The 18,143-nt window shown below is 41.0% G+C and overlaps 1 protein-coding gene across 3 annotated transcripts in view; it reads right to left on the reverse strand.

The window, feature by feature from the left end:
* Positions 1-18,143, reverse strand: part of ttc7a (tetratricopeptide repeat domain 7A) — a 92,191-nt gene that overhangs the window by 58,146 nt on the left and 15,902 nt on the right. For all 3 annotated transcript variants that reach the window (XM_088609530.1, XM_088609532.1, XM_088609531.1), the window contains exons 9-15: positions 17,326-17,463; positions 16,218-16,301; positions 10,756-10,860; positions 8,171-8,288; positions 6,061-6,118; positions 4,417-4,489; positions 2,625-2,785 (exon numbers count right to left, since the gene is read on the reverse strand). In XM_088609530.1, the coding sequence (XP_088465656.1) occupies positions 2,625-2,785; positions 4,417-4,489; positions 6,061-6,118; positions 8,171-8,288; positions 10,756-10,860; positions 16,218-16,301; positions 17,326-17,463 (737 nt within the window). The remainder of the gene's footprint in view (positions 1-2,624; positions 2,786-4,416; positions 4,490-6,060; positions 6,119-8,170; positions 8,289-10,755; positions 10,861-16,217; positions 16,302-17,325; positions 17,464-18,143) is intronic.

An 18,143-nucleotide genomic window follows, 5' to 3' on the forward strand; every position in this document is an offset into this window, starting at 1 on the left:
AGCAGCAGAGACCCGGCATAGCAGAGTACAAGAACAACTGCGTATTAAACTAAGGGCCAAGTAAGGTTTCTAATATCTCTGAAGCTCAGGAAGTCCCCTAAAGAGAAATGCTGTCACAACTTAAAGAGATATGATATGTCCTCCTTTGACACTGCAACATAGTTGCCAAAACCAGGAATTCATAAAGTCATCCTCCAAAGCCATCCTGGAGCTATTGTCCAGTAGGATTTATTTGTCTTTTGATCATTTTACAATCATCGTCCTTTTAAGATTTTTGGCTGGAAGTTTGTCACCCTTCCCTGTGCAAAGTCAAGCTGTTTCTCAGAAAAAGACTCATCAGAACATGCTGTGAGACGTCAGACGCATGTCAGCTACTGTGTATGAGTTGTTAAGTGACCACCCCTGCCACCTGCCCTGATCCAGGGGGCCATGTGGGTGTCGTCTGCAATCTTGCTGAGCAAGCGACAGAACAGGATGAGGCTGCCGGAGGTTGTCGGTGGGGTTTCAGCCCACCTACGAGCCAGCAGAGCTGGAGATTTAAATAAAGAGCTGGAGTTTACATTCCTGCAAAGATCCCTCAGCAAGCCTAGAATTACGTCACCTCAAATCAAACCGTGGAAACGGTACCGGGGGGACAGATCACTTTATGCTCCATTTATGCACCCTCAGGTATTTTATTAACAAGCATGAAATAACATTTTCAAGACACTGTCATCCGCAATGCCCAGCGATTAGGGTCCACTGCTCTTCATTGCAATTTGGACACAGGAGACCTGTTTAGATTTGCTCAGCTGTCAGAGCGTTTTTTTTTCCTTATTTTCTAAAAAAAAATATTGTGCTCAGCTCAGAAACCATTGTGATCCTAGTGTCCATAGAATCCAGCTGTCTAGACAAAGAAAAAAGTCCCACTCCCTTAGTTTTTACAGGTGCTGAGTGATTAATGTTACCAGGCTTATATTTTGAATTACTTCCAACATAACAGATAACACAGTAACAGCTTTTAAACACCTACAGTATGACCTAATTATAGATATAAATCAATTTAGTAAGAAGGAGGAAAAAGACGTTTTTACATTCCTAGGCTAGGTTACATTAGATATTCAAGAGATTACTTAAAAGACAGCAGACAGATTGAAGACACATTTTATTTAGATCAATTTCTGCTGGAAATACCACTATTCTACATTATATTTTGAAAAATAAAAAAACACAGATGTAATATATTTCCTACTTCAGATGCAAAGAAAACCTTGTCCTTATGGTTCCATGGAAAAAAAAACACAGACAAGAGAAATAGCATCTTTTCTAATTGAAGTGACTGAGTTTTTACCTAACATGGCACTAAGCCAATCAGTCTATAAACAGCATCACTGTCACTCTACTCACAGTGACAACCAGTGACACTGCATACCTACTTTAGACAGCAGCACACTACATTACTGAATGCTGCAGGATATCCTGTGTCCACCCACCAGGATCATGTGCCACTGGTAAGGTCTGCATTCTGCTTTTTTTGGTAATTTTGTCCAACACACTGCCAGCTGCGATACTGAGCACTGACGAGGGCAGTGAAAATTTAAACAGGGCAAGATAAAGATGTGTAAAGAGCACCTGCCTCACAACCCAAATGCCAATATTTAAATTGTAATATGATGAAGTAGAAAAAGGTTAAAGACGATTTAATTATGCTGTGGTTTATTGCAGCGCTTTATAATTTTTAACTAGTGTTCCTCAACCGTGCTACCTGGAGGGAATCTCTTCCCATGTTGCTCTTCAAAAAGTTCACGATTAATAGTGACAAAGGGCTGAACACAGGCAGACTTACTAATAGATAATAGAGCCCTGCTTACAGGACATCAGTATCCATCCTTTAATTAACCGCCTACTCTTGATTTTGTTTAATTGCAAGCCTTTTAAGCAAAGAAACATTGTGTGCTGCTGTTGATATTTTAACGTTTTAAAACTTGCTTAAATATGTTTGCATATTAAAGAATCTGACTGCACTGCTAACTGGCTGAAACCACGAGAGTGCTATATTTAACTGCTACACACCTCTGTGCTGCTTCTACCATTACTCATACTACTGAGCTTAAAGTCACAACCATCCAAGGCCCTGTATGGTATATGTTAAGCTATAGGAGTGAAAAAAGGAGTGAAAAAGCCAGAGGAGGGAGGGATAGTGTGCAATTAATAGAACAAAAAAAATAATTTTAAATAAAACCTTATGTGCTGGTACAATGCATTGCCAATACAATATGTGCATGAGAAATTTTCACCAAAGACACTCCAGCCAAAGTGGTCCCATGGCTCAGGGAACTGAGATTGCTGGAAACAATTCAAGAGTCTAAGTGTGTGACCAGCCTGGATCTACACACACAGCACTGCTGAAGAAAGCAGCAGGTGATAGAAGTGTTTCCAGACTGCAAGAGTGTATGCCTTCCAATACCTCCATGATAGAATAAAGGAGGGGAGCTGGCAGAAAATCAGCTGATCGATTTTGTCCCTGTCTAGATTCCCGATACTCCGCCAGAGGTTCGGGGTGGTTATGTTATACTGTATATGTAAGTACCTGCACGGAGTTGAGCGCTGAGCAGTCCAGTGTGCTCTATGGGGATGTGCCATACCTGAAGCTATCTGGGTGCTGGCTGAGAGCCAGGTTGATTGTGTCTAGAGCAAACTGGTAGTGCTTCTGGGCGCTGAAGAGCAGACACAGGAGATGCAGCGAGTGCAAGTCATCATTGCGTAGGTTTAAGGCTCTCTGGAGGGGCTCCATGGCTGCTGACACCTATCAGCAAAAACAGATCTAAGATGGAAGGACTCGCATTCTATTTTAGATGAGCCATTTCAGATTGTACTAACTGGACACTTTTCTGTATAAGGCAACATTGAGTGCTATATGTGTTGAGCTTGTTACCTTGAGTAGACCTGCACAGATACTATACAGTATGTATGCAGAAAATGCATTACATACTATTCTACATATTTATCAACACAGGTTGCAGAAGAGATTGTATCATACAACCTGACAATAAGAATCCCACTGTCATCTGTGAGTACAAGTAAGAATAATCACACAAAAACTGCATGTCGAAGTTTTCATTTCAATTGGCAGAATTTTCTATTACTATTGCTAAGAAAACACTACAGTGTATCAGTGTCAGAACTGCTCCTGGGACAAGCTTCTACAATGAATCTGATTCCTTTCATGTTACAGTAACATGAACACTACCCCCAGGGGAAAGAGAAACTTCAAATCATCTTTAGCTTACAAAAGCACAGCTAAGGTGGTGAATGACAGAAATGTAAATGTGTTGCTGTGATTATGAACTTTGTTTTTTCTCTGATGCTTTATGGATCCATCCTAGGAAAGGAGACACCTATTCAATGTTATAAGAGGAAAAAAAACACTCAAAGTGCACATGACTGTGGGAAAGTGCATTACTAGTGATTGTCCAGAGGCATTTAAATCTATCTTGTAAAGTTAACAACATGACCCTGGCTCAGCATTGCAACCAGGCACCAGGCACCATTTAAATCAGATGATGAAATTATTTATGTATTTATGTGATGCATGGATACTTCTGGTCAACTGGTTAATTTAATAGGATACCTGATTCCTAATGCACTTAGTTCTAAAGTATGTGAACCTGCTACCTTCCTTTCAGCCAGGAGCCAGAGCAGCTGGCAAGAATGTGGTGACAGATGCTGCGGTCAGTCACAACCAGGGCCACAGTAACCTGAGACAGAGGGGCTAGATCTTCCGCTGGAGACCCTATGAGAGCGTGTACGATGCTGCCTAGCATGGTTAGGCCGCTCTGAGATTAGCAACAATCCTCTCTCTGCTTGGTTTCCAAGCATAGCAGCACATGGAAGAACGGTGAATCTATCTCCGCAGTGTTTCCCCCTTCAGGCGGCTGTGTGTGACTAAGCTGCTAAGCCCTGAGCAGGTTTTCCAAATCCTAGTGGGTTTTTCCAAACACACCACAACTGTTCTCTACAGCGTTAACAATGCAATAGAGGAATCACATGAGCCCCACAACCCCCCTTCAATTTCAAAGCCACACCTCTTCTTTCCGGGAGTTTTGGTCTTCAGAGGACAACTGCCTAATACAAACAAATTTATGTGATCACAATGTTATTAATCAAGTCTCTTTTTCACCACCAGCTGAAGGTTTTCGCTTGTGAAAACAATTCTCTCTCAGCAAGGATAGGCATGGAAGCATGACAGTTCCAGAGTCCTGCGTTCACTTGTGGCCTGGAGCCTCTGTCTGTGTGGAGTTTGCATGTTCACCCTGTGTTCTTGTGGATTTTTGCTTGACACTCTGCTTCCCTCCCACCTCCCAGAAAGATGCTTACAAGGATTAATTCTCTATGATGTTCATCTGGACTATGATGAGCACAGAGAGCTTAGCTCACCTGTCGGACCAATGCAAGCTGCAGCGAGAGATACAGGGCAATCTGTGGGTCATCTGGGTCCAAGGAATGGGCTCTGAAATGATAAAGAAAGGCTGCAACATTCTTGTATCTGAAATTCAGCCCACCAACCCAAAACAGCAAATCAGACAGTTATACAAAGGCAGACGTAGTCATCAGATTTGAAAGAGGGCATAAATTCATGATTTAGGTGACCTAAAAATGGGTTATTGTTACACAGAAATCCTAGAATCCTTTATATACTGTATATACAGCTCACCGTTTAGTGATTACTAATCTGCAAACATGAGAGTGCTCACATTACACATTACATTTCCGCATATTGCCTAAGCTATACATTAATCAAACTTTCAAAGCTTTTTTATTTGTTGGAACGTAAACATATCTTTATTTAAAAGCAATTCACAATTCACATAGATGAATCTGAAAATCTATGAATAAGCCATGATCTCTCTTATAAAAAAAAAACTAAAGAAAAATAAAAACATATGCTCCAAAGGACCAGGGTACCAGCTCAGGAAAACCTGCCTTGGCAGCACAGTTCCATATCTGAGCTCCATGGCAAACAATAGCACAACAGAAGAAAAACTGCTCTGACAGCTGCAGGCCTTTAATCCAGAGCTCAGGGCAAAGAGGAGAGCTCAGACTAGCATACTTCCACACCAGACATATTCATCTTAACATGCAGAGTTACATATGAATGACAAATTATTAATATAAATATGCTACAGTAATTAAATCTACCTGGACTCCTCTAGTGATAAGAATGACACAAAACCTCAAGAAGCAGAATGGAATGTTTGGGTAGATTGGTAGATACATTAAGATAAGACAGTGAGCCACATGTTTTTTTGTGCTCAACAACTGTTCATGTATATTTCCCTTTATCTTGTGATTTGTCATATCTTCCTTCCTTTCTTTTTATTGTTTTGTACTAATATCTTTGTACTGGGATTTCACAAGAAGAAAAAGCTCAGCCCAGTTAGTTCTGGGATAGGAAAACAAGATCATTGATGGACCAGTAGGTGGCACTCTTTCTTGTTTACCAGAATTCCAACAATGCCCAATTATGCCAACTGTGACCACTGTGGTGTAAAGGGTGCCTTTAGATATGAAATTAATCTGAGGTCCTGAATGTCTAGTCATTAAAGGTCTCATGTCACTGTGCCTAGGAGTAAGGATGTCCTGGCTGAATTCTACCTGGACAGTTTGGCCTTCTTAAAGGTCTCTTTCTCTGGGGGATATCTACTGATTCTTCATTTTGAACATTCCGACTTGTACTGCATTAAACTCTAATCATTTCTTTCTCAAGACCCCCCAAAAATAATAAAAGTAATGATAATAAAAATAATAAAATAGCAGCATGGAGAGAAATAGCTCCAATATGCTAAGGGAAAGCTTTTGTGTAGGTCTAATAAAACAAATCTTAATCCCATCCATCCTCCAGAAGTCTTCAATGAATATCAAAAGCTACATTTGAGGCAATGGAAACAGGTAATGAAAAACTTCCCTTCTATGTCTACGATTCAGCAAAACACTGCCAGTGCTGTCCTTATAATAAGCAAGTCATGTACCAGAAGAATATATGTAGATGGACTATTTAGACACAGACATAATGACACTCACATCTTTAAGGATTCCAGGGCTTTCCTGTTGAACTCATCCTGACTTCCTTTTAAAGAAGCTGTGAAATAAAAGAAAACAATCCTAGTTCAAAGACAGACTGTTCTCTAATTTCAAATCAGCAAACCTCAAATTAAGATTATACAAGATTGTTCAGATATTCAGAATTAGTTGTCAACACATTGCAAACAACTGTATATTGCCATCTTTTCAACACGTAATTAGGATTTCCATCAGTACTGATGGCAAATGACAGTTAAAACAGTCACATTAAAGGAAAGCACTCCAAACCGACCCCATTGATTGGGTGTTGGAAGGACAAATTATATCACTTGCATTAGCAATATTAGCACAGGTTACCCAGGACTTTTAAGAATTTCACAACAAAAAAATGAAAAGGAACACAACCCCTTCTCTTTAGCTCCTTTTAATGCATGGATCTCTGCTGTAAAAAGCAGACTGACAGCCTGGCCCATCAGGAATCTGCATTTCGAATATTTTCAATGCTGTTCAATCACTTAGCTAGACTGACAAATGTGCAAACCTGTAGTGAAATGCTAGGACATTTAATAGTGTGGCAAGTCCAGGGTGTCCTTCAGTAAACCCAGTAAAGGTTGACCCTTGATGTTTTCAGAGACCTCCAGTGACAAAACTCCCCAGAACTGCAAAGACAGTTTTATTAAGAGCTAGTCGTGTCAACCTCAGTTTGTAATCTGTCAAAGTATTTGATGAATGGGAAAAAAAATGAACACCTATGTATTGGATTAAAAAAAGATATAGTGCTACTTTAAATCAAGTATTGGAAAGCTTTAAAAATATTCAACATAATCAAGTAAGGTAATAATTAGATTAGGTTAGTTAAAAGCTCAGATTCTTTATAAAAAGGAGATAACCCTGTGGCCCCTTTGGTAGCTGGATCTGACCAGCCTTTAATCCTGCCTTAGGTGAAAAGACGTAAAGGTCACAGAAGCCTTCCACAGAGGCTCTCCATCCGCTGGAGGTGGAAATGTCGGTAGCCACACCTCAGCAGTACCTGTAGCACATGTTCCCTCTGCACCTAACCCACAGCCACCACATTTAGCAGCAATGTGCCCTGTACTCCTAACCCACAGCCACCACATTCAGCAGCCTCCTCCAAGATGCAATGTGACAGATACTCTGGAGGGAGAAAGCTTCATTTATCAAAAGTAATTTGAAGGCTCTTGAGAGAGAGAGAGTGCTCTTCATTGGTGATAATGCTTTTACTGATGCTGCTGTATCAACACACCTACACAAGGGAATCTTGAAGATACATTTAGATGCAATTTTAGGATCTGCATTATGGATTTGAGTATCTGTGAGCTAAATTAGGAATTAAATCACGGCAGTCTGACAATGTATTATCTGTCTGCTAAAAGGTGATAAAGCAGATCAATATAAACCATACAAAAGCACGCCTAAATTGCACTGTACTTCACGAAGGCATCCATATCACAAACACTTAGTAACATGAATAAAAAGGGAAATACATTTATTTAGGTCTGTGTAATTCTGGGTATTAGGGAAGAAGAGGGGCAGGTCAGTAAAAACATGCTTCACATTCTCTGTAAAATTTATACTACGAGAGATTGTCCTCAGTTGCACCAGAACTTTTTTCCTGAGGTGAGATGGCTGAGCTGTGCCTCAGGGGTGCATGCATAAAGCATTTTCTTCCATGAAAGGTTTATAAAATGCAATTTTAAAAATACATAAACCTGTAATGTTAAAACGTCAAAAAGAGATGCTGAGACTGCTTATAGCATCTCTTAAATTGGGATCCTGGAAGATTTATGTCACACTGTGCAACTGTGTCATTAAGAATAAACAGATATACAGTTAATGTACCATATATTGTATGTTTTATACCTATGGGCTACAAAAGTGACGTTCACTCTTGGTCCTTAAGTGGCACATGCATGGACCTAGGAACTTAAATTCTTCCCTAGCTAAAGACTAGAAAACACTGGTAAATAATCTAATTAAGTGGTAATCAGTTTGAATTAATAATTACAAACTCAGGGTGGAGCTAGAAACAGAGGGCCATGTGGTCTCCAGACCCAGGAGGTAATGGCTTGTGCCATAGAAGTCCTCTCACCATCAGTGGCTTGCAGGCTGTAGCACAGGCCCACAGCCAGATGAGCTCTGGGCAGGAACTCCGCTGCCTGCTCCCCCATGTCCAGCACCTTTCGTGCAAAGGCCTCACCCTCCTCCAGCTGTGACAGACAAGACACAACATCTGGATTAACTGCAGCTTCCGGGAGAGCTGAGAGGAGCCAGGAAGACAGAGGAAATGACTGAAATCAGAGTTTCATGTATTGAAATACAGTATCACTTTCACTTCTACAGTATCTTGGTCAATGAATATCGATAACCATTTATGAGGCAAATAATAGTTTATTCTGTGATTTTTACATCCCTTTATTTTATCAGGTAAAATTCGCATTTCAATAGTGACCTTGAGTTCACAGAGTGGAATATTTACTGTAGAAAAAACCTTGCATGGTACAACAACAGCTTGCCACCAGGATTTCAACCCACAATCTTCTGGTCTGGAGTCCAAGACCTCTAAGAACTAGTCCATGCTTCTGCCAGTAATTGATTAATAAAACTACTGTCCTTACAGATACTGAATTTCTTTACATTGCATCACGAAGAATCTTTAGACTCTGTGAATTGCTGAGCAGACAGCAAAGTAGCAAAAAAAAGAGAGGCTTGTTTCTCTTTTAGTGCTCCAGACACAACACCAAACATTTTGGACTCCACTGCTCGAAGAAGGAACCAAGGGAATTTGTCAGTATACTGTATGGGAGCAAGTCTGGTAAGAAACATTTGGACTTTTTTCTTTTTTCAATATACTGTAGATGTAAGGGAGATTTGGTGCCAGGCAGGACCATGTCTCATATCATTACTCAAAATAATGAATGTGCAGTTTGTTGTTAGTTGGGCTCTTAGAAATTGTCCTTCATTCTGCCGATTTCTTGGACTGTCACAAATATTGTGTAAAAGCATTAAAACAGGTAGCAGGAGTGGCACCTACTGTAGATCACCTGTACACCCAGTTTGACTGATGGCCTCCTAATCCTGTTCACTTCACATTCTCTCTCTCTGTCTTCCTCCTGCTGCTGTTCGCCAGCAGTCCTGCCATACCAGCTTCCTAATCACACCGTCAGTCTAATCTCCCATTATATTCTGCATAATCACACCGACCTGGAGCAGGTGCCCCCGTTTCTCAGCCCGCCCGCCACTCTCAAAGTAAATTACTATCTTACACCTAAGGCTTGCAGATTCACACTCAATTAATTCTACCTCTAAGACTCCCCACCCAAGGACACTGAGTACACACTACCTAATTTGCGAGTGTCAGCAGCTGTAATTGAAAAGTGTTTCCTTACAGATGAAACAATTTGGAATTTGCAGAAAGAATGAATCTCTCTATTATAGGTTCAGAAAGATCAGAGATGAAAATAAACGTGGCTTTGGAACCCTGTATCTGAATGAGGGTTTATTTTGTAGATGTATAACTTCAAGCAAATCATACTGAGGGCTTGCTCTGTCAAGGAGCGGCGACTGACTCACTGTGTTTCCTCCAGATCTTGGAGAACAAACCCAAAACCAAATGAAACATTCTAGGAGTAAGGGAAGGGGAATGGGCCTTCTAAAACCAGAAGGGAGCACAAGTGCCTGGCCTGGAATAGGTTTCTCTCATTGTAGCAGGATGGACTCAGTTCTGCATGTTTGGAAAATACACAAATATAGGATATACTGTAAATGTGAAAGATCATTTAAAAGGTGGAAAAGCTGCACATGACACACAGACTGCAGCTTTTGTTCATCACAGGAAGTGGCAAACAAAATGGCTGGATAAGTAAATACATGTGTAAAATCTGCTTGAAAGGATTTTAACTTTAAAACTGTAAAATGCACCAGAAAAGCTTTATTTAGAATAATGTACATTCACCATATTTCAGACACAAAACCCTCCTGCTATTGAAGTAGTCTAGGGAAGGGCAGCTAGGTACATTTTCTGTCTTAATGGAAAGTCCTACTCTAAACACAACTGAACCATCAAAGTTATCGCCAAAACTAGCCCAGAAGACGTCTACAGGATCAACAGTGAAACACAAAACAAAGGACATAATTGGAAACAATGACAAATGCATTAAAGACTGAGAACAGAAGGTGCAGTATGAGAGTCTGGCACAAGCTATCCAGACATATTGATTAATCTGAAACTTTAGCTTCCTTTCAGAAATGACTGCATGAGATCTTCACCAGATCTTTACCTGTTCCTAAAGACATAAACTATATATTAGTCTGTCACTGTAAGACATTTACTTAAGCCCCAGAATATATCTGGTTGCTTTTCTCTGGAATGATCCCAGAACAGCTATACTGTACTTTTCTGTATAACAAAGGACCAAAAGTGTACACAACAGTCTAAATGGGGCCTTGCAGGTGTAATATACAACTTTAACATAACCCATGAGTGGAGATCTTTGAAGGTTAAGGGGGGGGTGTTCAGTTGAGAAGAGGGCACATCACTATCACTGTCCACTACGCCCATGCTGTCCACTCTTACACTCCAGTACACTGCTACTCCTTCTGCTGTGAGAGCTGCTGCAGCATTGTGCTGCTCGGTCTGTAACACATTAAAAAGAGGCAGGACTTGAATCCACTCACCCAGTGAAGCTGCCCAATGGAGACCTTGGCAGCCAGCAAGGGGATGGTTGGGTCACTGGGTCTCATCTTGGCACATTCCCGCAGCACAGACACAGCACTGGCACCCTGCAGGGTCAGAGCACAAGATGTGGTTACTGATCTGGGGTGTGAGGCACAGACAAGCCCACTCTCTGCTGTACAATGACCCAACAGGTTAATTCCACTGGTTACACTGACGTGCCTAACACTCTACCCTTCCCACATGCAGCACTTCTAAACATAAATGCATTCCTGGATGAGTTGTTCTGGGCCCAGCATGCAGCTCACTTTAAAATGCAGCGTACCGTCCCGATTACATGAATCACAAACAAATAAACCCAAGACACGCTGGCAAACTAAATAAAAAATGTCTTTGTAATCTAATAAAAGTCTATAGGAAATAATAACAGAAATAACATCTCTTTCATTTACACACAGAGCATACACAGTATACATACGCATGAAGTGTTCTGACATACAATATACTGTATGCTGATTGACATGACACAGTTAAGAGCTATGTGTCATTCATTTGTCCCCCACATACTGGCCCTTTTATTATTGCTAATTATACTCAGAAGTAGGCCACTGTCCTATTTAAGTATGACGCTCCTCCTAAGTGGGTGCCCTGGTTCAAGAAACTGCTGTAGATGCCCACAAAGCAACCGCAGAGACAGAGTGCAGGACAGTCAAATGAATCATTCACATAAAGGCTTCTTAACCCTTCCTCTCCTGATCAGTAGAAACCTTTTGCATGTAGTTTTACACAGGAATTGCAATTTCCTGTCATGTTTTTATTTAGTTCATTAAGAGTCGGTCAGGCTCATTGCGACAGGTAAAACTGAAGCCTACGAGGAGGCAGGAAGTGTGCTGGGATCGTCCTCATTACCAAAATTGCCAGGCGCCCCAGCTGGAATGAGGCATTTCCACACTTCATTTACATTAAATTGGATCTCATTCAAACAACAGTGAAAATACTGGTAGTGAGCTGAAATATGCAGAGCAAGTCATTTTAGGTTAAGACTTTTTCTGTCCTTTGTAAATAACATTACTTATTACCTTTAGACTTAACCTTATATTACCTTAAAAACTGTGAACATTTAAACTGAATCCAGTCATTCTGTGGCTTCTACCCACCATTTTTACCTCTTTATTTGTGGTTCACCCTGGGTATTTAAATTGTCCATTATTTAGAATTATCTGCTTGTGTCTATAGCTGACTTTTATCCCTCTGTCTCTCTCCTCCTTGTAAGTAAACAGTGTGGCAGGCCACTCAAGCTGGGATGGGCATTCAATGCTCCACAGTATGACAGGACAATATGTGTCACCAAATATAAAACACTCAGCTGACGACAAAGAAGGCCAGAATAATAGGACAAGTTAGAAAGGTCAAGCGTGATGAGACAGTTCGGTGTGACCATGAATTAGTGTGCCTCTCTGAGTCTACTGTCACATAGTGGTATCACTTCCTCGAAAAGGACACTATGTTAATTTCATCACACAGCTGAAGAAACCTCCAGCCAGATGACCTTTGTATGATAAATATAACACAACCTGAGAAATGGACCAATATTGCTTTCTGTTCTCTATCTGCTGATATCTGTGTGCACAGACTGGAGTTTTTAAATACCACATAGGGACAGCTAGACAGCTGCTATGGAAATCAATTAATCTGAACTCCAGCTTCTGGATTCACACTATGGTTGTTGCAGAAGTACATGATCTGTGAGTAGCATTCACACTTTTGAAACAGTGATATCAGATTTAATATTTATCTTTTATTATGTTATTCTTCCTTATAAAGCTTTGTAAACTTGACATTTTAATTTCTGTATAGTATAAACACAAGACCTTTGAAGTTCTTTACCCCTGCTTTGTTAAATTCATATGCTATGTTTTTGAAAAATATATTTAAGCGGAACCTACAGTATGTAGGAGTGCATTTACAATCAAGAGCTGGATATTTTTTTACCCAATTGGATGTAAACCATTTGTTACAGTTAGAAAGCTTTCTTTTTGTAGAGGACAACTTATAGAGCCGTCCTATTCTGTACACAAACAGCTGTAATAGCAAATACCAAATCTTGACACAGGTTTAGGGCTGTGTCCTTTTCTCCTTTTTTCCTTACTTCTCCCTATGAAACCCAGAGATAAATGTGTTTTCATTGCCAGTTGCTTAGCAACCAGACAATGTTTTACCTAGGAAACCGGCAGACAGTATAACCTTAATCAATTCTCTGTGCAAAACCATCACCACTGAGCCTCTCCTGTTAACCCACCACAGCACAGTGTCTGTGCTTTCTTCTTGTCTCAAGGAAAGCAGTGACCTCAGCTGTGAGAGAGAGACAAATGGACAGAGACAGTAATCAGCTAAACCAGAGATGTCCAAGGCATCTGAAGAAACTGCTACATACAAACTTCATCCAATGGCATCCAATGACATGAAGACCAAGATGACTGGAAGTCTTACTCTGTTGCAGCTCTGTTCTGAGGATGCAATAATCATAAGCCTTCATGGTAACCAAAACAGCCTGAGGGTTGAAGCAGCCCTTCTGTACTTCAGCCTGTCACTGTTGATGCTACATTATTCATTGCTTAGATTCCACAGTGAAGATGAGGGGGTCAGTGCACCATTTATATGTATAAATACCTAGGGATATTTCCACATATCTGGTTCAGCACTTCTCCTGCAATGTCTGTCCAGTGATATGGCCTCTCCAGGGTCTAAACTAAAAGAACTGCACCATGCTTCAATGAGACAAGTGAAAAGAATTATCTGGTATCAGTCTAACTCTTAATAGCTGACTCAAATCAACTGTCAAGGAACAGATGTTTGCGATGGCTGGTCTAATTTAGGTGGAGAAACTCAATTCTGACACATACACCAACATTGTAGTATTCACCTTCTATCTTTCTTGAGTGGAGCCCAACCTTCATTGCACTGCATCTGCATTTTAGTATGCATTAAAAAAACAGTATCTTATGAAAGCTTAATCTGTGCTGTTCCTTGTGTGAAGCTTTAAATCGGACAAAGCCAGCAGCTCTCTGTGTGAAACGGCTGTCAGCACACAGTCTGGACACATACACAGTGCTGCTCCCTAACATGATCAGGCTTTTGCTCCACATCTGCAGCAACAGTAACATGATTAAATATAACACAGGTAGGACTTGCATTTCATCTTTAACTTCCCTGACATAGTGTGTGACAGAATGCGCTGCTTTAAATCATAAACAAAAAATAAAACGAAAACTATCAGGGCTAGATACAGCACCCACTGAGCAAACCTCTTAAAAGGAAATGAACAAATATGTGCAAAAATAAATTAAGGGTTCATGTGTGAACCAGAGGCGGTAGCTGATACTGTGTGCTCAAAGTGGGCATTCCTAGCAACAGCACTGCAGACTGGGATCAGCAGGAACACAGTGTTTACAGTTCATGCAGCACAGGTACATTTTGAAAGCCTTTTGAAATCCACTGCAGGATGCTATGGCTCAAGACTGGCCTCGCAGAGTGCAGTTACAATGACTTACTCTTATCTGTACTCACAGAGCAGCATGGCTCATTAGACTCTTTCACCAACACCTGCCTCCCTCCACTGTCAGCTCTCCTTACTAGAGTGCCTTCTCTGAAAGAGGGACCCCTGGAGAAGCCCCAGCCCTGGGGACACAGGGAAGTCCAGCAATACTCTCTTCTCCAGCTGGGTGCCCTGCAGTCAGGTGCCTGGCACTAACACTGCAGCTCCACACAGAGAGGTTTACAGGGGCGTATACTACACCACTGCACTCTAGCAGCATTTGAAAAACTCTTCACACTGCAGACAGGCAATATGGGGGATCTCCTCTATTACCATGCTTGTGGGTTAAAAACAATATCACTGTATATCATTTGTCCCAAAATGGATTTGGTCAACATTTCAAATAACATTTGTGCATCCTTGCATTATTGTCATATAATGTTAAGAGATCCAGTTCAAAAAAAGGTCAGTGTGTTAGCTGAGATCTTCAAATAGGTGAGAGTGTGGGCAACAGAATTTTTCTTCATAAGAGAATAAAAAAACACCACCTGGCAACAACGACTCAGTTCTGGATTAGTTGGATAGATTTCTTTCAAATCATGCAACTTTTGGGGCACCTGAAGGTTTGTACTTTTGTGTGTGAAGGACATGCCACACCCCCAGTCAGAGCCGAACCTGCAGTAAGACACTAAGGGTCTTCTCCCATGTCAAAAGGTGAATGCCTTGATGGATGGCTGAGTCAGAAGAGCCTCTCTGCCCTTTATCATTTTCCCCATGTGGGTCCACGAGGTACTGCCGTGAGCTGAGATGCACAGACACAACTGACAATTCCTAATTGGTTACGTCATAAAATTAATTGAAAATTGGTTTTATAATATATATTTTCAAAAGAATTTGTAGGGTCCCATTTTGGACGGAATCTGGTAAGAGCACAACAATTAGTCTTCAATAATAAATCATTCATGAGCACATCCGCACGCACGCCTACAGACACAATATCATATTTTTCTTCCATAGCCACTGCAGCGGCCAATTTGCTTTCTTGTTTCCTGTCTGCGGGGAATGGAAAAGGACTCACCAGGAACACTGACTTCCTCTCCTAGAAAAGACTCAATAAGCCCAAACAGATGGGTCTGTCCACAGAAGGGATACCCCACATTACCCATATAAGGGCCAAGCTATTTCGATCGAACAGCAATATCATGTAGCCCGACTACATGACAGAATCGATTTACTTCACTCCTCTCAGCTCCCCCAGCTACCATTCACAGCCCTGTTTTTTTTCCCCACTGGAAATCTAAAATGTCTTTATTTACTGCAGTTAGCTCCATCTGAAATATCTGAATGTAATATTTAGTCTAATAATTTATAATGAAGCAAATCACCTTACCTGGAAAACTACCTGAGGAAAAGAGAACACAATCTTTTTGACATCCAACGTCTGACCTTCAAATGATGCTTCAAATGTTAATATAATTCATGTATCTCCATTAATTGTCTAATTCAGTGATAGGCGACCTTTAAACTATTTCCCCTTTAGGGTGGCACAGTCAGTCAGTGGTTAGCAGGGCCTGTGAGGCACTGGGCCCTGGGTTCAATTGCTGGGGGCCTTTTGTGAGTGTGTGTATGTTTGTGCCTGTATTTGTCCTGCAATGGACTGGCGTCCTTTTCAGGGCGTACCCTGCCTTGCACCCATTGCTTGCCATTTGAGGCTCCTGTGTCCCCCACAACATTGTACTGGAGAAAGCAGTAAGAAAATGGATGCATGGATGTTTTCCCTTAGTCATGGGTCTTGCTAGGGAAAAGCCCATTACAAGACAATACAACAATAAGGGAAATTTCAGCAGTTTTCTCATTGTCATATGAAATGCCTGACATGGCAGGACACGATGCATTTAATGATTCTTATAACAGATATTTTCACCTTACCTTTCCACAAGCCATGAGAGACAAACCCAGCTGGTACCAGAGGTGGAATTCATTAAAAGAGAATTTCATAGCACGTTCTAGGCACTGCAGGAAAAAAAATACAGGAAATGCTCTTAGGCCTGTCAGGAGCTTCTTGCATCTACACCTTTAGCTTTTAATCACATATCAGAACATCTCAAGCAGATTTACTTTGATATGATGCTTTATCAAATTCTGCCACAGTTTCTTCTGTTCCACTTGATGACTGGAATAACCACTGCAAACATCAAATCAGTAGATAATCAACATTCAGACCAAATGGACACGTGAACCAGTGATGAAGGAGACAGTAATGGCCACAAGACTACATTTCGACAGGGCACAGAGCAAGCCTGACAAGGACAGACCTGGAGACCACTACTAATGACCCTTTAGTCTAGAGATGTGTGTTAGTGTCTGGGAGGACATTGGATTTAGTAGGTTATATATGCAACCAATGTTAAGGAGCAAAATGAGTTAATGTTTCTTTTCTGTCTTCATGCACCTCCATTCACCTTGGTCCACTCAGGGACTGCCAGCCCCACTGGTACACTCAGGACATGAAGAGTGAGCCTGAGAAGCTGGGGAAACAGCAGCAGCGTCTTGGCAGAACCCCTCGGTGGAGAGGAGGCAGAGCGCCTGAGAGTACTGAAGAAACTGGAGCCCTGTGTTTAAGACTGGGGGCAATTTCATTATATTACATTTCACAGACAGAAGGAATACTTCTGTAAATTAATGTACGTACAATTGAGAATAGGAATTATATTACTACCATTTATTATAATTAAGAATACTTCAATACAGGTCCAAAAAGTGCAATCAAAACTAACGTGACGCATACATTGCTCTCAGTATAAAGGTCTGAGATGTTCTGTCAGCACGGACATATTCAACCATAAAATCTGTGCCATGAACAACCATGCTTCAGTAAGCAATGCGTACCATTGGGGAAAAAAGAAATCTGGCTAATCTATTTTTATTTTGTGATGAAAAGCCCACTATAACCTTGTCTTCTGACTGCTTTCAGTTCATTATCCTGTTCTCATTTGCAGGGCCAGCCATTCTCCTGCCCCAGGATGTGCAGTCTTACCTCTGAGAGCATGGTGTACTGCCCCCTCCTGGCCATGGCGATGCTCAGCAGGTCATACACAGAAGTAGCGTCCTGCAAGCTGTTAGACCTAGCCTCCTGCTGCTCTGGGGCTCGGCTGATTACTGCATCTCTGTTTGCCTATGGGGGGAGGAGCACAGACAATGAGGATACTAATGTCTATATAACCCGCATTCACAGGAATGTGTATTAACACTGTTCTGCTATCAGAGATCAAGGCAAGCAACCCTCGCATTTCCATTTCATTAATTTTGCAAGGTACAACAATCAAAAAAAATACGGACTCAATTGACTTCACTTAATTGACCCCGTTCCTGAATATCAATTACATAATTACGTAATTCAACATGAGGCGTAAATATCAGGAAATTATTGAAGATATGGCTTTTGAACTGTTAAACAAAATGCTTTGAGAAAGTTCATGCCGTTTGAATTTCAGATCACATTAGCTACACGTAGGATTTGTCACCTTCCTGGATTTTTCTCAAAATACAAGCCTACAGGGCTGGGAGTAGCAATGGAGAGATCAATGACCAAAGCCATCATCTAGCACAGAAACACTGCAATCACTCCAATAGAGTAATTGGGCAGGATGAGAAAATAGGCCATACTTTATTGACAGGTTACTACCATAGCCGAATAAAAGTATATAGCTGCTGATTTAATTGCCTGGGCTTTGGTACTTCACTTCAGTAATTAATAAATAATCTAAGAATAACATTAAGATATTGACACCAAATGTGTATGCACTGATGTTGCTCCTTGAATTATTTACCCTGTTCTTAATACTCCCAGGCACC

Source organism: Lepisosteus platostomus, chromosome 17 (genome assembly GCF_059453375.1).
Source record: "Lepisosteus platostomus isolate fLepPlt1 chromosome 17, fLepPlt1.hap1, whole genome shotgun sequence".
In the NCBI taxonomy this organism is placed as follows: Eukaryota; Metazoa; Chordata; class Actinopteri; order Semionotiformes; family Lepisosteidae; genus Lepisosteus; species Lepisosteus platostomus.